We start from the raw sequence: 20,995 nt of genomic DNA, 5'->3' as shown, positions 1-20,995 counted from the left end.
AATATCAGATTCACCGCCATAAAAAAAAGGCTGTCTCAGATACTTACTTCTGACAGACCACCAAACATACAAGCCAGGTAATTCAGTGCCCAGCACAGTAGGCTGCAGTTAGGAAAATCGCATGGTGAACGTGACCCCACATGCTCAAAGGTCAGGAGGTAGGGCTGTGGCTGAAGGTGATGCTTTCAACTTCCTGTCCCAGCGTAAACATTTGTATTAGTCATCAGGTAGTGTCACTGAAACTGTGCTGACTTGCTATTTCGGCACAAACCAGGGGTTGGCAAACTTTATCCATAAAAGGTCAGATAATAAATATTTTCAGCTTTGCAGGCCACACTGCAACGTTCTCTGTTGCAACGATTCAACTCTGCCAAACACAATACTTAAATGAGTGGGCATGACTGTGTTCCAATAAAACTTTATGGACATGGAAATGTGAATTTCATATCATTTTCACATGTTCACAACACATTATTCTTTTGATTTTTAAAATAAATTTTTATTTTGAAATAGTTTAAACACTTGCAAGAAGTTGCAAAAATAGTACAGAGTTCCCGCGTACCCTTCTTTTGATTTTTTTCAGCCATTAAAAATATAAAAACCATTCTTAGTTTACAGGCCATACAAAAACAGGTGTCAAGCTGGATTTGTCCCAACACACCCCATGTTGCAGCCTGCCAACCCCTGGCAGTGGTTGAGGTAGACACAAGTACAGCACTGCTCCCTGCTAGGCATTTGCAAAATGATTCATAAGAGCATCGAGAAGGAGCATGTACAACAGACTAGGTGCTCAGGGAGGTTCCTGGAGGAGGTGATGCTTGAATGTCCTGTAACGGAATTTTAAAGGAAGAAAACTGAGCATAAAAGGAAGTTTTAAGAGAGAAAAATCTTCATGACCTTGACTTAGGTAATGGCTTCTTAGATACAACACTAAAAACACAAGCGACCAAAACAAACAAACAAACAAAAGATAGATAAGACTTCACCAAAATGAAAAACTTTTGTGCTTCAAGGGACATCATCAAGGAAGTGAAAAGACAATCCACAAAATGGGAGAAAATTATTTGCAAATCATATATTTGATAAGGGACTTGTATCCAGAATAAAGAATTCTTAGAACTCAACAATAAAGGATAAATAATCCACTTTAAAAATTGGCAAAGGACTTGAGTAGGCATTTCTACAAAGAAGATATACAAACGGCCAAGTACATGAAAAGATGCTCAACATCATTAATCATTAGAGAAATGCAAATCAAAACCACGAGATACCTCTTCATATCCACTAGGAAAGCTATACTCAAGAAGACAATAACAGGGCCGGCCCCGTGGCTTAGCAGTTAAGTGTGTGTGCTCCGCTGCTGGCGGCCCGGGTTCGATCCCGGGCGCGCACCGACGCACCGCTTCTCCGGCCATGCTGAGGCCGCGTCCCACATACAGCAACTAGAAGGATGTGTAACTATGACATACAACTATCTACTGGGGCTTTGGGGGAAAAAATAAAATTAAGAAAGAAAAAAACAATAACAAGTTGTGGCAAGGATCTGGAGAAATTAGAACTCTCATAGCTCGCTGGTAGGAATGTAAAATAGCACAGCTGCTTTGGAAAATAGTCTGGCAGTTCCTCAGAATGTTAAACATAGTTACCATATGACCCAGTAATTCCACTCGTAGGTATATACCCAAGAAACATGTACAATTTAAAGGTAAATTCTATGGCATATGAATTATATCTCAATAAAGCTATTGTTAGACATAATAATAAAAAGAAGTTTTAGAAATTAACCAGATGAGAAAGTGAATTCCAGGAAACAGGATGTTTCATTTCTCCAAGCGACTCAATGTAACTGGAGCTAGCATAGGAAGGGGGTAAGGAGGAAACAGGAGAAGAAACATGGGGGTGGGGGCTCAATAAAGACCCAAACAAGACTCTCTTAGGAGTGGGGTCTGACCTGACCCCATAGCAGAGGAATATGGACTCCAAGAAAGGTCCCCCTCTCCTGCTCTCCTGCTCCAACCTCTATGTGGACATAGACAACCTCTATGTGGACCCAGGACCCCGGCTTCTCCATCACCCAGAGAGCTGCTACACCAAAACAGTGATTGTCTTACCTCCTGAGATTTGATAACCTCCTTATCTACAGGGCAGAGTGGGACTGCATTTAATTCTCTGGAGAGAAAAATAAAAACAGAGCCAGAATTAAGAGCAGACATCAATAGCTCTTCTAAGAGCAGCCCTAGCACTCCAGCCACGCTTGACCCCTTGAAGGTCCCCCTGAGCAGGCCAGGCCCTGTCTTTGCTCATGCTGTTCCCTCCTCCCAGAAGGGCCCCCAGCACCCCAATTTCAGCACCTGTCCAGTCTGCCTGAAAAACTCCCCTTCTTCCTCCAGGATGCAAGTCAAACAGCAAGTCCCCCAGAGTTAAATGTCCTCTGCCAGAGCTGCCATGGCAGTCCTTGCTTATCACACTGCACCACAACCTGTCTCCACCACTAGACTGGAACGTTCTAGAGGGCAGAGACTGTGTCCTGTTCTACACTGGACCTCTGTACACTAGAGCTGAGTTTAGCAAGGTGCCTGGAACACACAGGTGCTGAATGAACAAACCCATGAATGAATGAGAACGTGCTGTTATAACCCCCTTTCCAAGTTTGATAGGGTACAACTTCCGTACTGTCCCTACATAAGCCCCAAAAGCCTGCTTCCGTGTCTCTTCTGGTCTCCTCCCTCAAAATGGCATGACCCAGGTTTTACGGCTGCCCAGGTGTGGACGGCATCCATGGCAGCGAGATCCCTTCTGGATGTGACACCATCTTTGCCTTAAGGCAGGGAAAGGTCAGGGTAACTACAACACGGATCCCCATGAGATGCAGGCCCTTCCCACCACAGACTGTGCATCTGGGTTTGCCCTCGCATGCAAAGCAGGTGTGGTCTGAACTTTAAGAAAGGGTGAATATCAGTAAGTGAGTAGCAAAAAAGGAAGATTATTTCTCAGGATCTCAGAGAATGGCCCTGGGAGAGCCCCTCCTCATATTCGTGGTTCTGTGGCCAAGCACAGCAATTCCAAAAACCGCGATTACAGTCGAGTGGCCACAGAAGACATTTAGATCCCAGGAACACCCGCGTCTGGTTCTGGCAGAGCTGCAGGCCCTGCCCACTCACCTCAGGGACAGGATGCAGTGCTGGCAGAAGCGGTGCCCACAGCCTGTCTGGTGGGGGTTGTGAAGCACGGAGTGGCAGAACGCACATTTGTAGCGCTCTTCTAACTGCTCCACAAACCGGTACTCTGTGTTGGGCTCAAAGTCCAAAGAAATGGAGTTGCTGGAATTCTGGCGGATGAAACCGCAACGGACAACTCCTTGCTCCTCAGAATAAGCCATTCTGGGGGGTGAGGAGAGAAAGAAAATTAAGTGTACACGTAGCAAAACAATTACAGCCATCAGATGTTTTAATTATTTGTTTCCTAATTAGTGAACATCACCCACATGGTCATTCTGTTATAACTTTGTAACAAGAATGACAACCTCCTGCCACTGGAGGGCTCCCACAGAGGGGAGACGTCTTTGGGTTGGTCAAGTGGGAGGCTGGACCAGATGACTTCTGGCAAGATTCTATGAGACTTCAGCCCTTTGTTCGTCCACCTTTTCCAGGATGCTAAATTATGCTGTCAGTCTGGCGAAATACTTGGAGAAAATATAGCCAGGTGTTAACTACATTCTAAGCAAACTCTTGTTATGGATTTTTCTTCCACTCACCTGAGAGAATTGAAACAAATGTTTTGTTAACATTTTTGAGAAGCAAGAACCTTGCACACCAATACATGTTCTTGCAATATATATATATAGATATAGATATATTACTACGACCAAGCCACGTAATTTCTCACCTGAACTAAATAGGAGCCCATTAATTGCTTCCCCCTCCAATCCATTCTTCATACTATAGCCAGGGTGATATTTTCGAAATGCAAGTATGATTGAAGGTTATCTCCCTTCATCATTCAGTGACCTCCCAGGACTTATAGGAAAAAGTCCATAATGTGAAGCAGGCTACAAGACTGTATCCTCCCCATCCAGCAGCATCCTGGACCTCTCCTCCCCTTGCTTTCTGCACTCTAGTCACACAGACGTTCTTTTAGTTCTTCTAATATATCATGCTGTCTCCTGCCACAGGGCCTTTGCCCAAGCTGTTGCTTCTGTCTAGAGTGCTTCCACTATCCCCTTCCAGTCCTCTTCACTTAGTTAACTCAAATTCACACTTCAAATTTCTTTTCAAGCACTATATCCTCAGGTAAGATTTCTCTTCTGCCCCCAGTCTAACAGCAGGAGGCCCACTCACCAGTCTGTAAAACACGCATGGCCTCCAGGGAGCAGCGAGGGGATAAGGTTAGGTGCGGGGTGGGGGGCGTGGGGGTTGGGGGGGCAGGGATATACTTCACTATATAATCTTTTTGAATTTTTGAACATGAATATATTACCTATTCAAAACTAAATACATAAAAACAAAAACTAAACATCCACTCTTATATCTGTCATAGAACCAGGATCCTTTCCTTCAGAGCAATACTTGATTTAAAATTAGACACCCATTTGTGTGATTATTTGATTTATATCTGTGCCCCTCAATCACACACAGATCGCATCTGGTCTTGCTTATTGTTGCCTCCCCAGCCCTTAGCACAGAGCCAGGCACGGCGAACAACTCAGTTATTTGTTGAATTAATGCTTCTGAATGGACTTTTTGAAGTCCTCAACAGGACAGCTATAACTAGTGTTGGCCCCTAAGATCGTGATTCTTAATGTTTTTTGAGTAAGGACTTCCCCCTGCCTTTGAAAATTTGATGAAATCTCTAGACCTTCTCCCTATAAAATAGCACACATACCTGACATCTGGACCTTTAGGGACCCTCTGAACCCACCGGCGGCCCCCTGGTAAACAACAGCCCTGCCTCCCCAGCAGGAATGCTGTTACTTTTGGCACAGCACAAGGAGCGGTGCTTTCAGAGTGTGTGGCAAATGGCTAAAGGATGGGAGGCCATCAGGGTGGTCCCTTCCACATGGGGGTGATGTCCTTCCACATGGCTAGGGTACAGGAAGGCTTGGCCTTCAGGCTTGCTTGCTTTGACTTGCTCTTCAGATCCCTCATGATTCTCCTGCAGCTGATAAGGTCACCTGGGCCTGGGAGCAGCTGTGTGGCCTGCCATGTAGGCGAGAGATGGGTGGCCCACACAATACTCAGCTCTGCTCGAGTCGGCTGCTGGCCTCTCTCACCGCTGGAGTGTCTGAGAATGGGGTGGGGCCTGGGCGAATAGAGTAGAGTAAGCAACTGGCCTCTTTCAGCAAATAAAGCTTTCTCTCCTGACGGCCCAGCAGACCAGGGGATTTTTTTTTATCCTGGGGTTTGAGACCAAAACACCACCTTTTCCTCTCTGCATGTGTTTCCTGCAGAACTTCAAGGGTGGCAGGTGAGCAGTACAAGATGTGACTGTTCCCCTTTTAACATGGTTTACTCTTGGGATTTAACAAGAGTTTCAATTATGAGGATAAAGAGGCACAGAACTTGATTTACATGCACAACCCTAATAACCAAGACCCACCTTTCTCTCAGAGAAGTGAAAGAAGCAACTACAAACCGCCCTACTCTGCCCTGTGTTCTCTAGTCCCAAGGGAGGTCAATAGTTCACGTCCTATGCCCCTCTAGGATTCTCTCCTGAGACCAGGCTCATGTCTGCGTCACTCGGCATCTAAATTTGGGCTCTCAGAGATGTACCCTAAAGCAACAGGCTTGCTCAGCCCCCAGAACAAGGCTGTAGGATGTACAAAACTCAGTTCAGCTTCCCCTCCACTACCTTCTGTCCTCTTTCCTAGAACAAAAATGTAATGTGCTCATTTGTGTGTCTGTCCATCTTTCTCTATAACAGTAGTTTTTAAACTTTTTGGTCTCAGGACTCCCCTTTAGACTCTTAAAAATTGAAGACCCAAAGACCCAGAATAGCCAACACAATATTGAAGGAGTAGCACAAAATTAGAAGATTGACACTACCAGACTTCAAGACTTACTATAAATATAATAATCAAGACAGCGTGGTATTGGTGAAAGAAGAGACAAATAGAGCAATGGAACAGAATAGAGAGCCGAGAAATGGACCCATGTACATACAGTCAACTGACCTTTGCCAAAGGAGCAAAGGCAATCCAATGGAAGAAAGATAGTCTTTTCACAAATGGCACAGGAACAACTAAACATCCACATGTGAAAAAATGAATCTAGACAAACTTTACATCCTTCACACAAATTAAGTCAAAATGGATCACAGACCTAAATGTAAAACGCAAAACTATTAAACTCCTAGATGATAACACAGGAGAAAATCTAGATAACCTTAGGTTTGGCAATGACTGTTTAGATCCAATACCAAAATCATAATCTGTGAAAGAAAGAAAGATAAACTGGACTTCATTAAAATTAAAAATTTCTGCTCCGTGAAAGAGATTGTCAGGAGAATGAGAAGACAAGCCACAAACTGGGAGAAAATATTTGCAAAAGACACATCTGATAAAAGACTGTTATTTAAAATACACCTCACCAAAGAAGATATACAGATGGCAAATAAGCATATGAAAAAGTGATCCACATGGGGCCGGCCCGGTGGCGCAAGCGGTTAAGTGCGCGCTCCGCTGCGGCGGCCCGGGGTTCGCTGGTTCGGATCCCGGGCGCGCACAGACGCACTGCTTGGCAAGCCATGCTGTGGCGGCGTCCCATATAAAGTGGAGGAAGATGGGCACAGATGTTAGCCCAGGGCCGTCTTCCTCAGCAAAAAAAGAGGAGGATTGGCGGATGTTAGCACAGGGCTGATCTCCTCACAAAAAAAAAAAAAAAAAAGTGCTCCACATCATATGTCATCAGGGAAATGCAAATTAAAATGAGATACCACTATACACCCATTAGAATGGCCAAAATCCAGAACACTGACACCACCAAATACTGGTGAGGGTATAGAGCAACAGGTACTCTCATATGTCGCTGGTAGAAATGTAACACTTTGGAAGACAATTTGGCAGTTTCCCACAAAACTAAACACACTTTTACCACCTGATCTAGCAATTACACTCCTTGGTATTTATTTACTCAAGGGAGCTAGAAACTTATGTCCACATAAAACCCTGCACATGGATGTTTATAGGAGCTTTATTCATAATTGCCAAAACTTAGAAGCAAGTGGGATGTCCTCCAGTAGGTGAATGGATAAACTGTGGTACATCCAGACAATGGAATACTATTCAGTGCTAAAAAGAAATGAGCTATCCAGGGCTGGTCCTCCTCAGCAAAAAAAAAAAAAAAAAGAGGAGGATTAGCACGGATGTTAGCTCAGGGCTGATCTTCCAAAAAAAAAAAAAAGAAATGAGCTATCAAGCCATGCATGAAAAGACATGGAGGACACTTAAATGCATATTACTAAGTGAAATAAGTCAATCTGAAAAGGCTATTTACTATATGATTCCAAGTATCTGACATTCTGGAAAAGGCAAAATTATGAAGGCAGTAAAAAGATCAGTGGTTGCCAGGGATTAGGGTGGAGGGAGGGAGAGATGAACAGGTGGATCACAGAGGATTTTAAGGGCAGTGAAAATACTCTGTATGAAACTGTAATGGTGAATACATGTCATTACACATTTGTCCAAATCCAAAGAATGCAAGAGTGAACCCTAACGTAAACTATGGACTTGGGATGATAATGGTGTGTTGAATGAAGGGTAGCAGAATATACTACCCCAAACTATGACTGTGGAAGTTCAGGACATGCTGCCCCAAAATATGCTGCTTTAGTATATTGATTCTTTTCAGCTGTAGACACTTGAAAAGCAGCAAATGCAGAAAGAGGCTTTCTTTGAACACATTATCTGCCTAAAGACAGAGCCTCCAAAAGGAACTCAATTATCATAAATCCCCTCTCTGGGAGTTTCATCAACCAGGGAAGACTGACTCAGATCACCAGAAGAACTAGAAGTTGACACCCAGACAAACTTTGTCACAAACTATCATATCTCCCATCTATTCTTCTAAGGGCCCATTCATCTTTCCTAAAAACCATTTACTCTCCCCTAAGAGGCCTACATCCCCCATCCCTTTTCCCTCTTAAGATGGTATTCAAGCTTGAATTCTAAGTCACCTCAGAGAGTTACTATTTTTCCCTGGGTATCTCCCATATACACATGAGGTATATATGTTAATAAACTTCTATTTGTTTTTCCCTTTTTAATCTGTCTTTTATTACAGAGGTCTCAGCTAAGAGCTCAGAGGGTAAAGGGAAAATTACTCCCCTACACAATGTAGGTTCATCAACTGTAACAAACATACCACTCTGGTGGGGGAATGTTGATAATGGAAGAGGCTGTGCATGTGTGAGGGCAGGGGGTATATGGGAAATCTCTGTACCTTCCACTCACCTCTCACTTTGCTGTGAACCTAAAACTGCTCTGAAAAATAAAGTCTCTTGAAAAAAAATTGACGACCCAAAGAGTTTTTGTTTATGTGGGTTATTTATATCTATTGATATTTACCATCTTTGAGATTAAAATTGAGGAATTAAAAAAAAAATATTTCTCGGCCAGCCCCGTGGCTTAGCGGTTAAGTGCGCGTGCTCCGCTGCTGGCGGCCCAGGTTCGGATCCCAGGCGCGCACCAACACACCACTTCTCCGGCCATGCTGAGGCCGCGTCCCACATACAGCAACTAGAAGGATGTGCAGCTATGACATACAACTATCTACCGGGGCTTTGGGGGAAAAAAAATAAATAAATAAAAATTATAAAAAAAAAAATATTTCTCTATTAATTCACTTCAAGATAATGAGCCAATTATATGTTAACATCAATAATATTTTTATGAGAAATAACCATTTTCTAAAACAAAAAAATTTAGTGAGAAGAGTGGCATTGTTTTGCATTTTTGCACATCTCTGTGCTTAACAGAAGATAGGAGGATTCTCATTTCTACTCCTGTATTCAGTCTTTGCAGTATCACACGTCATGTAGCTTCTGGAAAATATCACTGTACACTCATGAAAGAAGGAGAGTAAAAATGGCAAATGATATCTTAGAATTCTTATGAAGAGAGTTTTACCCATGCAGATCCCCTGAAAGGGTCTCAGGGAGCCCCAGGCAGTGGTGTGGTGATAAATGTTTAAAAATCTGCTCTTCTGGGTGAAGAGCTCAAGTCTGTAAAATTTACCAATTTCTGTGCCTGAACATACCTGAACTAAGTAAGAGCCCATGAGCTGCTTTCCCAGGAAGAGCTGCTCCAGCACCCCCCAGGACCCCAGAAACATACTTTGGGAGCCGCTGCTCTATCACGCTGCTGGGGGGCCTGTGTCTTGTCAGTCTTTGTACTGGTAGGGCCCAGCACGTGTGTGACCCTCACAGACAGTCTCCTTGTTCCTTCTGAACTGCCAGCAGAGGCCTGAGGACCAGATGCCCTGTCCTCCCTCTAATCTGTTGTCCTGTCCAGTATTTGTTTTTATGAAATTGAGTTTTTATCTCATCAGACATTTAAAATAACAAGAACTTATGTTCTGCTATACAATATGGATTTTAGATGTTTCAGGGCACTGTTCTCGTATATAAGCTGAGCTGTGATGTGTCCCAGGGCAGGGTCTATCTCCTTCCTCTGAAGCTTCTTCACACCCATGACCTGGCTCCAAAAATGGAATCAATCCACTGTGCTCACTGACCTGAGAGTGCCCTAATAATAGCACAATAAAGGCTGATGTTTGTCTAACAAATATATTTCTCTAATTAATTCAACATTTCCAGCTAGTACTCTGTCATTCCCCGGCAATTATTTAGTGGAAATGAATAAGAGTTCCATTTTATTAAAATCTTTCCCCTTTGGGTATAATAGCTTACGTAACAAGAATAACAAAAGACTTCAGTTCTTGCAAATAAGAAGATCAAGTCATCAAAATTATTATTAGAGCTTGTGTATTTCCTTATGGCAGTTAACAGTTCCATCGATCTACATGTACAGTGTGGTCCTCTTGCTAAAGAGTTATTGACTCAAACCAATAAGGCAAGAGAAAATCACGTCCCTTCCTCTCCCTAAGAACTTAGTGAGTTTCTTTTAAACACCTTTTTTTTTTTTTGTGAGGAAGATCAGCCCTGAGCTAACATCCACGCCAATCCTCCTCTTTTTCGCTGAGGAAGACTGGCCCTGGGCTCACATCTGTGCCTATCTTCCTCCACTTTATATGGGACCCCGCCACAGACAGCCTGACAAGTGGTACATTGGTGCACACCCGGGATCCGAACCCGGGCCGCAAGCAGCGGAGTGCGTGCACTTAACCACTACGCCACGGCGCCAGCCCCCAAAACACCATTTTTTAGCTTCACAAGTTGATGCACCTTTTCCCTAAGAATTTCCTAGCAATTCCAAAGGAAAGCTGTGGACATCATGATTTAAATTCTTTACTTACTCATTTCTTCTGATTCATTTTTGCAGAATACATAATAAACAGTCTAGCATTCTGAAGCAGTGTGAGTTTAGCTTTTAGTTACAATAAAAAGGACACGTATCTAGCAGAATTCAGTCTCAGGTTGAACAAAGAAAGGTAGGTCCTTGTCTGTCTGTCCACATACTTCCACAGCCTTCCAACATCTTATTTAGATTAATGGAGGCCTGGAAAATCGGGAACGTTTTTATAAATTACATTACACCTCGTAAGATATAAGCCCAGGAACTATGTCTCCAGAGTTTTCAAGTTCTGATTCTTGGGAGTTACTGGTTACTATAGTTGAATTTCAGAGTGAAAAGAGCACAGGGCCAGAGACCTGGGCTTGATCCCTGCTCTGCCACTCACCAGCTATGAAACTTTGGGCAAGACACCCCCACAGCTCCCTCATTTGTACATCCCCGCACGGATTCGGCACGTGCGTGTCCTGGACTGGGACTCCAGAATGCAGAGACCTGTGACACCACATCCGTCCTTGAAGGCCTCCAAGTTGAGCAGAGGAAATCAGACACGGGGATGATACATTACAATATCCCAGTAGCAAGCACCAAAAAGAGAGATTTAAACAGAGGACTGTTGAAGCCCAGATGAGAGGGAGTTGACACTTTCTGAGGTGTCTGTGCTGATTTCCACAGAGAATAAAACATCTCAGCTGGTTTTGAAGAAGGGGAAGGCATTTTCTAGATGAAGCAGATAAGAGAATTTCCCAGAGTGTATCATAAAAGTTCTGGAATGGTTAATAATTAGCTGTAGCTGAGGGGAATTAAGGGCTCATGCCAGTCATTTACCTCTTTGCTGCTAGATCCACCACTCTCTGCTCTTCTTCTGCCCTGGTCTGCATCTTGAGGTGGGGTGAGAGTTGACCCCCCACGAACTCTGTTTCCCAGGCTCCTTGGCTTCTGTCTAGGTTCAGCCAACGAGAGGCACTGTCAGGAGACTGAAGGGTGGGAGGATGGGAGAAGCTAGGGTATTTCTCCTACATCCCCTGGTGTTGGGCAGCATCTCAACAGTGACTGGGTGTCCTCCACGGCTTTAATCACCACTAGATGGCCCCTCTCTCTGTGGACTATTTCCCGCCAGGCAGGCCCAGTGTGGTCCCCAGCTCCTCAGCATTGGAAATACCATTTCCTCCTTTGTCCCTTCAGCTCTCGAGGGGGTGGGCAGCTTCCTCTAGGACTCATCTTGGAGGTGCCTCACTCTGAGTTTCCTGTTTGATTTCTCAGCTTTGCCATCACCTGTGTAGCTGATTCCTGTGTAACTAAATTCCCTATTGGAAACACCTAAAAAGGTCTTTGTGCGCTATAAGGGTAGAGAGAGATTGGGGAGGAGCACATCGTGAAGTGCCCTAAATGGATGCCACAGTCAGGAATTCCAAATTTTATCCCACGGTTTTGTTTTGTTTTTTGCGGGGAAAGATTCGCCCTGAGCTAACATCTGTTGCCAATCTTCCTCTCTCTCTCTTTTTTTTCTCTCCCCAAAGCCCCAGTACATAGCTGTATATTCTAGTTGTAAGTCCTTCTAGTTCTTCTATGTGAGCTGCTGCCACAGCATGGCTACCGACAGAAGAGCAGTGTGGTTCCACACCTGGGAACCGAACCCAGGCAGCAGAAGCAGAGCGTGCAGAATTTTAACTACTAGACCATCAGGGCTGGCTCACTCCGTGGTTTTGATCTTTTGGGGGATGATAAACACAGAGGACAGGCCCACACAGGGATTTAAGGGAAAAGGCTACTATAACAGACAAAAGGAGGATGATGACGGCCTGATCCAAGACAGAGCAAAGAGAAGCCATGTTTGTAAGGCCTTTCAGAGTTAAATGCATTGATTTAGAAATGGGATCAATGGAAGGGCTGAGAGACAGGACAGTGGAGGATGATGCCCAGGTTCCAGTCTGGAAGACTGGGTAAATGACGCCACCAATGGGAGAGGATGAAGGAGAGAAGCAAAGGACATGGGCAGGAGAATATCCAGGCTGGGGTGCCTTAGGGGCAGTCTTAAGGGAATGGAGGTGAGTTAGACCAGCTGACATCTAACAGGTCTTCCAGAATAAATTATATGATTCCTACGAATGGCCATATTTCCTTTGTGGCATCAATAATTGTTTTAAAACTGCTCAATGCATTAAATTTTTTTCACTTCACAAATAATTTGGTTGTCTTTTAGCGAGGGCATTTGACGTAATAGGTTTAAATCTATGTCAGGAAATAAGATCTGGAGAGAGAACGCATCTCAGAGAGACAGCAATGGGAAAACTCCTTGAAGCTAGTACTGAAGTCTGCTGTCTGGTCCTTCCCACTCACACCTGGCGCTGTGGCACAGCCCTTGTGTTACTACCTATTTGGGATTTAATCAGTGCTGTTTCCCCCAAAGTAACCCCCATTCAGTGACCCTCCACCCCTTACTAGGTCTGAGATGCATACTGCTAATGAGTAGATTAGACAAAAACTCATAGGGTCCAGGGGCTGTTGTTAAATGTGCAGTGGTGCCTGGAAAGAGCTTGAGCACTGTGGGCGAGGCCTACAGCCTTTCCCCAAGGCCCTTCTGTAAGGGGAGGCTACTGAGAGCTGCAGAATCAGGAGAGACTGCTGTCTCTGGGAGGGAAACTTACAGGGCCTGAGTGATAAGGTGGGGGCACAAAGCTGGCCAGGTGCCCCAGGACGGTCCTTGAGCCATGGGCAACTGAGGGGCAATACCACACTGGCCAATCATAGGATTGATATCGGCTCAGCACAAGGTTGACATAAGGGAAGCTATATTGTAGAAAAGAAACCATACTGTAACTTTGAATGACCTCTGATTAACTAACCCAGCTGTGATAAGTCAATAACTTTGTTCTTTTGAGTTCCTTAGGAATGTGATGACCCCTGGGCAGAGAGTCTATGCTGATAGCCATCATCAGTGAAAACTGAAAGATCAGGGTATAGGGCGTTGCTCTGGTCTCTCATGCATATCCAGTAAAACAAAAGATTATCAGGAACTAAGACCAGATGTCTGCCCCACCTGGAGACCAGATCTCTCCCCCACCCAGAGACCAGCCCCCTATATAACTTGTGTTCTCTAAGATTGTTCTTTCGGACATTAGTCTTCCTCCTTGCTAGCACGCTGTAATAAAACCCTTTCTCTCCTACCACCTTGCCTCTTGACTATTGGCATGTCTTGCCATGGGCAGACGACCCCCACCTTGGGCTGTAACAGGATGGGCTGCTTGAAGGCAAACTGCCCATTTCTCAGCTCAGATTGGGCCTCGCCAGAAGCATAAGGAGCCAACTCCCTGACGCTGACGTTCAGCAATAGGGGACAGGTGAAAATATGTTACTCCTCACACCCACGAAGGGTCCTGGGCTTAAATGACAGGAAGAGAGGTTGTGGTTAGTGATAAGGACAAGTTCAAACGTCAAATCCCAACATGCAGTGACCCAAGGAGACCCTGGAATCTGTGCCCTGGGGCAATGTCCTAAAAGGTAAAAGCCCTGGCTCAGATAGCCAGATGCTCACCTACTAGAAGGATACGCAGTTCCCTCTCTCAAAGTGGCTTCTGGCCCTTGAATTCTGAGATTCTGCCCTTCCAGGAAGAACGGTTACTACCAGGAAATTAAAAAAAAAGAAGAAGATGATGAGGAGAAGGAGGCAGAAGAAGAAAAGCACTTTATCTAGTATGTTATCCCCATGGCAAAGGGAGAACTGAGATAAGCTCGAAGTTGTCACCAAAGCCTCTGTCTGCGACCGCCCAGAAAGATCTTTCCTCTGAAGACGAAACCCCTCAAGACAACTGCTAGGCCTCTGCTCCAGCCCTGGATCTTCTCTTCCTCTCCACTGTTCCCATAGCTTTAACACAACAACAACAATACAACCACCCTGTGACTTCTGGGAGAAACTGGTTTTATTTTCATTAACCTTTAACCACGCTGGTTAGACAAAGAGGAAGGGCCTTGGAGAAACGCAGAAGTAACGCAGCCATTTTCCATCAGGCCTAATGTGGCATGGAGACCACGCAGAGACCGGGTGACCCCACAACAGCCAGATGATATGCGACAATGGCCTACCAACCCACCGTCCTACCCACGGATGGCTGGCTTTGGGGTTTCAGAGGAAGAGGCAGAGTGTGTTTTCTTCTCTTTTCCTTACACTTTCACAGAAGAGGGTTTTCTTGAACACAGGATGAATGATGTGGGTGTGATTTTAATTCCTTTGAAGAGAAGTGTGATTTCTCTCCAAGTCGTCAGGAAACGTCTGGTTCCTCATTTTCCTGGGAGTGCAGGAAAGCACTGTTGCTGAAGAGAAGGGAGTTCAACAGCTGAAAGGCATCCCCGCCCCCTCCTGGGCCCAGCAGCTGCTGCTGCCTTAACGTGAGTCTCACTCAGAGGGAAGCCTTGACTAGAACTCTCTTACGCTCAGAACCATCCAGAGTCCACCTGGCTCCAAGTGATGCTGCAGGAAACCTTTTAGATTTGCTCTCAGAACTTAGACCAAGAGAAAAAAAATAAAGAAAACACTACTGATCTTCCCACACAAAAGCTTCCCCTTTAGGAAGCTCTGACTTCAGGACTCTCAGCTCCAACTCTATCACAGTCCCCACAGCTGTCGAGGTCAGCTCGGCGAGTTCCTCAAGGGAGGGGCTGTCCTCATTAGTCTCCAGATCTCAGAGCCAGCCCTACGCCTGGCACAGAGTACTCAATCAATGTTTGGTAAAGAAGAAGGGAAATTCACAAGTAATGTGAGGCCTGAGTGGAAAAGGGCTGTTGGAAGCAGAGCCATTAAGACGGACAAATCTGAATGAAGCAGCCAGAGGGCAAGGGGATGATATGAAAAGATGTGAATGGAACCTAAGGGCTGGAATTGGCTATGGGTCAGGATTACCCTTACTGAGGCTATGTCCAGGCTCAGAGCCAGCAAATTTACATGCATTGTCTCATTTTAATCCTGAGAGCAACCCCATGACGTATACATTATTATTATCATCTCCATTTTTCAAATGAGGCAACTTGGAGAGGTCCTATGGCCAGGAAGCGGTGGACGCCCTCAGGGGATAAGGAGGAGCTGGGCTGCCCCCTTGCTTCTCCACGGTCCGCCAAGAGGCGGTGTGGTATGGTGGGGACCACGAGCGGACCTGCCTGGGTTCAGCTGGAGCTGTCCCTGAATAGCCACGTGACCTCAGGCAAGTTACTTAGTCTCTATGCTTCTCATTTTCTTCATCTGTAAAATGGTGATAAGGACAATAGCAGTTACCTCAGAGAATTTCTGAAGATTAAGTAAGTTATTACTATATATTAGGGTTCAGCTGGCCCACCACTTCTTTTTGTAAATAAAGTTTTATCAGAACACAGTCACACTCATTCGTTTACACATCGTCTATGGTTGTTTTTGTGCTACCGTGGCAGAGTTGAGCAGCTGTGCCACAGACCAGATGGCCCAAAGCCTAAAATATTTACTCTCTGGATCTTTACAGAAAAAGTTTGCTGACACCCCTATGCGTGAAGAGCTGATAGTGATGGTACATAGTAAGTGCTATGAGGGCTGCTATTATTATTATTGTTAAGCATTTGCCCCAGAGCCCCTCCATCAATGTCCCCCACTCTGAGGATAACCTGACTGCCTGACATGCCAGGCACTGTATCAGGCTCCGGGTGCCAGGGAGGGACAAGACAGAGATGGTCCAAGTCTACTCTTGTAGGGCTGACAACCTAATGGAGGAGACAAGGGAATAACAAACAAAGGAGGTAATTACAGACTGTGATAAATTCTTTGAAGAAAATAAGCAGGAAGTTGAGATGAGAAACAGGGGCAGCCACTGTAGACTAGAAGGCCTCATGGAGAAGGTGACACGTGAACAGCAACCAGAAGGATGAGAAGAAACAAGTGCAAGGAGTGGCAGGAAGGACATTCCAGGCTGAGGGGACAGCCAGGGTAACAATCAGTTCTGGGAAACCGCTTGCCATATCTGAGAAACAGGAGGCCAGTGTCGCCTAAGTGTCAGGGACGAGAGGAGGAGCCAGGGAGACACGGCAGGAGCCAGATCCCACGGGCCGCTGGCCCACAAGAAGGAGTCTGGGTCTATTCTAAGAGCAGAGCAATGGGAAGCAGCATGAATATTTTAAGGAGCCAACGGCAGTGTCCACTTTGGAATCTAAAAAGACCGTTCTGGACGCTGAATGGGAGAACGGACCGTGGAAGGCCCGGGGCAGCGGAGAGAGAGGGCAGGAGGCTGACACACATCCAGGCAGAGATGCTGCAGTGGTGGGGGAGAGGTGGCGCAGACCAGGACTATGGTAGTGGCAGGGAAACGGAGCAAACGTGGGGATTCAGGATATATTTTCACAATTGAATCAAGAGGACTCGGCGACTGAGTCTGAGGCTTGAAGGTGGGGAGGAACTGAGGCCACCTCTAGGATTAGGGCCCTGACACCTCGGCAGAGGTGGTGCTGTTCACCGAGGTGCGGGAAGTGAGGGCAAAGGGAGGGGAGTCAGGAGGTGCCAGGGACCACAGGAGAAACCTAATCCTTTTCCTGGTGACACCTCTGCAAGTGAGAGACAAATCCCTCGGCCCCCTTGAGACCTGCCAAAATATTCCCATCTCCTTCCCACATTCTTTTCATGCTGTCATGTGTGTCCTCACGCACCTGTGTGGTGTGAATGGACTTTGCTTTTTCCGTACCCCCTTATTTCTACCCCTATCCCCTTGTCCGGGCCCAGAAGTGAAAGTGATGCGCAGTAGCCTGATCACAGAGCTGAGTCCTGTGAGCCCACCCCCCTTCCCCCGCACTGTCCCTTCCCCACTAAGGCTCAGTACTCCTACTAAGGCTCGAGTCACATTAGCACCCTGTGGGTGGGCACAGCACACAGTGGACTGATCTTCACTTGTAGGCACAAGCTGTACGTATTTCCATGGTTTTTCCAGACACCACCCCCTCCCCATCACAAGGTGCTGCTCCCCCCAACCTGGGACCCTTAACTAAGCTAACTGCTCTTCCTCTACCCAGAGCTGCCTTTCTGTTGCCATTTTTCTCATTTCTCTATTTCATGCTCTAAACACATTTTCCTTCTCCCTTCTCCCAAAGCATTATTTCGAATTCATGGTTACATTGGACTATCTCCCACTAAACATTCATTCATCCAGTCAGTCACTTTCTGTCAATCATTCCTGTGCTGGGAACCGACTACTGCAGACACTGATGGGAAACAGAAATGGAGGGCCCGGATTCCTCACACCACCCCCCACCACTCCCACCTGGGAGTGGCCTTCTGTCCACTCACCAACCTCAGCCCAGCAACACCCCCACCGGCCACTTTCTCCCCCTCCCCTCCCTTCCATTCCTGGCTCCAGTCTCCAGAGCCTGCAGACCTGTGTCCCTCATCAGATCCCATTGGCACCTCCCTGAGACCCAACACCCCTGCAAGTTCATCTGCCCTTGAACAAGCTGGGGGCCCGAATCATCCGGGTGTTGGGGGTGGGGGGTTTGTAAAAGCATATTATACTATTCTGAGGATTTAAACTGTAATCACATAGTCAGACTTGCCGATTGGTCTCTCCTAAATTGCTGCCCTCCTGCCCTTTATGTGGCATTTGGCACTTCCTTCTTGAAACTCCCTGATCCCTTGGTCCTGGGGACACTGTACTTTTGGTTCTCCTCCCACCCCTGACCACAGCTCTAGGAGGCTCCTGCGGGGCTCCCCTAAGTCTAGGTCAGCCCTCCGCCCTTAGTTCTTGCCACAACTCGCACCTTTCCTCACTTGAAAGGCTCCCTCATCCCCAGCGGGACTGTATTTCCAAATGAGGATGGGGATGCCCACTTCACCGCGTCATGGGGCTATCATCTCAGAGTCACAGTTCCCTCCCCCTTCCTGATCATCCTGTTTTCTCACACAGACAGGCAGACAGAGCACACACTCTCGGAAAGCGATGGAGATTCCAGTGGCCCCACAAGCAGAGTGACAGGGGAGCCTGGATACACAGCCAACAGACAAGAGTTTAGAGTTAGCTTGGAATTCAGGCTTTTTAAGTGAGGACTGGGCCTAGCCTTGGTCCAGCCTCACCCTCCAAGGCCTAAGGGTGGTTTGAGGAAAGGGGAGTGACATAAGACCAGCCTAGATAGGTTACAGAACAGACATCCAAGGAGGATTCAGAAACCTTGGCTTGACCTTTTGGTGACTTTTAGCTACCAAAGGTCAACATCGTTCTAGCTGTGCCTCATCTTCCCACAAATGCTCATGCACAGCTGCCTTTGTGTTAGGTTCATAGCTCCAAAGCTGACCACAGATGTGTGAGGTACTGTCAACTGCCAACTGCCCCAGAGCTGGAAGAGTCTATGGCTGGGGCATGAGTCTATGTTCTGTGAGAGGCAGATGGGGCAATCCCCTCCTGACCAGTGGGGGGCTAGCTCTGGACCAGGCCCAGGGAGAGAGCAGATGGGACCAGAGGCAGCCCTCTCACCCCAGGCCTGAGGGGAGAAGCTTCCTGAGGTCCGCAACCCCAGGGACACCCCAGATGCCCAGCCCACACATGGGCAGGCATCCTAGAGTCCGGCTCACAGGACACTGTAGCCCCTCAGCACAACACTTGACATGGGGCTCCTGGGTCTGATGGGCTTGATCAGGACAACGGAAGAGGGAGAGCAGGGGGGGAGCCCAGAGAGGGGACCCAAGAGAAGCAGAAAGAATTTGAAAGAGTGGCTTTTCCCCCCACAACTGAGCCAGTCAACTGTGGAAGGACTTAAGGGATCAGCTAGCTAAAGGTTTCACAGTTTTTTAAAAACAGTGACACTCATCATACCAAATCTCATGCAGAAACATCAGTAAATAAAAGAGTGTACAGAGGAACTGTTCTGGCTGAAGCAAGGCCCATTGGGTTTCCTATGATCTACACCACTCTGGCAGCTCTTTTAGGTAATCTTAGGGGTTCCACAGTTTGAGTTTTCAAGATAATAATAATAATACCACCTTGCACGTACTAGTACTTTGTAGTTTGTATTTTTACAAATAACATCACACCCACTCCTTACACTAACCCTGTGGCAATATTATCGTCATATCTCAGATGAAGTACCTGAGGCCCTGAGTTGCCCCAAATCCCACAGCTAGCACATGGTGGAGCAGGAACTTGAATCCAGGCTTTCTGATTCCAAGTCTAGCGCTCTTTGCCCTGTGTCATGGCTAGAAGAAAATGTACCGTATCCCAACCAGAACCAAAAGGGAGGTCTTGATGAGAAGCCATACAGCCTAGAGACCAGCTCTGGAACCAGACCTCGGGGTCCAACCTCTTCTGCTGTTCAGTAACCTGTGTCATCTTTTCCTCATCTAGAAAATGGGACAATAACAGTACCTGCCCCTAAGGTTTGCAGTTAAGATTAAATGTGTTAACGCATGAAAATGACTAGCACACGGTGCCTGATACATAGACAAGCACTTAATATCCATGCATGTCCATACTTCATTCCTAGCCAGCATTTATTCAGTACCTGCTGCATGCAGAGGCCTGCACCTCATTCTATTGTGGGAGAGGGTGCAGTGGGACAGGTCCCCAAGTTACCAGACAGTTCCCATTCCCGAGGGGTTTTCAGCCCAGGTGGGGAGCCTATGCACAAAGTACAGCAACAGTTTCCAGTGTGGTTGGGTCCTAAGAATGTGCCCCGGAGCATAATAAAAATGCTGGCTTGGACACCTTAACCCAGAGAAACAGACCTCTGTTTTGGGGGGCCTATTTGGTACAATAGTTCAGCCTACCCTAATTAATATATTTCAGAATCAGATCTCTCAGTAGCAGCTACAAGTCTGCTTTTTAAACAAGTTCCTGGGCTAGATTCTACAGCCCATTACCGTGTGAGAAGCACTGTGCTAGGACATGGTGCCAGCTTCGAGGTCACCTTCTCCTCCTCACTGGCCTCCCCTCATTTCCCCACCTCTCGGAGCCCCCAGGCTGGTGCTGGGCCTCTTCTCTCTTCTGTCTACACTCATTCTCTTGGTGAGCTCATCTCAGCTCTTGCCTTAAATGCCATCTAAGGCTGACAATGCCCCTATTTCTATCTGCAATCTGGACCTCTCCTCATTCCAACTGTCCAGTCCATTCCTCTACATTTGTCTACTAGGCATCTCGATCTAACACATCCAACCCCGCCCAGCCTGCTCCTCCCACAGCCTTCCTCCCCCTCAGTAAAATGGTTCCACCAATTGCCCTGTTGTTGGACCAAAAACTCTGGAGTCATCCTCGGCTCCTCTCTCTATCCCACAACATCAAAGCCTATTGGCTCTTCCTCCAAACGTTTCTAACTACTGCTCACCACTTTCAGCAGAACCACCCTGGTCTGAGCCGTTGTCATCTCCCCACTGTTACAACACTAGTCTCCTGCCTCTGCCCCTTCCCTTACAGTCTGGTCACAACCCAGCAGCCAGAGCGATCCTTGTAAAAACAGAAGTCAGATACGTCGCCCCTCTGCTGCAACGGCCCCATCTCACTTAACATAAACGCCAGTGTCCTCGGGTTCTACGTGATCTGGCCC

General features: G+C 46.5%; 1 protein-coding gene across 2 annotated transcripts in view; it reads right to left on the bottom strand.

Moving 5' to 3' along the window:
* TRAF5 (TNF receptor associated factor 5) overlaps positions 1–20,995 on the bottom strand; it is a 45,434-nt gene that overhangs the window by 14,035 nt on the left and 10,404 nt on the right. The window contains exons 1-4 of one of the 2 annotated variants that reach the window (XM_058539792.1): positions 13,686–13,936; positions 11,294–11,408; positions 3,162–3,380; positions 2,112–2,169 (exon numbers count right to left, since the gene is read on the bottom strand). In XM_058539792.1, the coding sequence (XP_058395775.1) occupies positions 2,112–2,169; positions 3,162–3,380; positions 11,294–11,346 (330 nt within the window). In that variant the 5' untranslated portion in view covers positions 11,347–11,408; positions 13,686–13,936. Of the gene's footprint in view, positions 1–2,111; positions 2,170–3,161; positions 3,381–11,293; positions 11,409–13,685; positions 13,937–20,995 lie in introns of those variants that run through there. The other variant, XM_058539793.1, reaches the window with a different exon arrangement.

This window comes from Diceros bicornis, chromosome 4 (genome assembly GCF_020826845.1).
Source record: "Diceros bicornis minor isolate mBicDic1 chromosome 4, mDicBic1.mat.cur, whole genome shotgun sequence".
In the NCBI taxonomy this organism is placed as follows: Eukaryota; Metazoa; Chordata; class Mammalia; order Perissodactyla; family Rhinocerotidae; genus Diceros; species Diceros bicornis.
The sequence above is the reverse complement of the archived record's forward strand: the minus strand, read 5'-3'. Positions and strand labels throughout refer to the sequence as shown.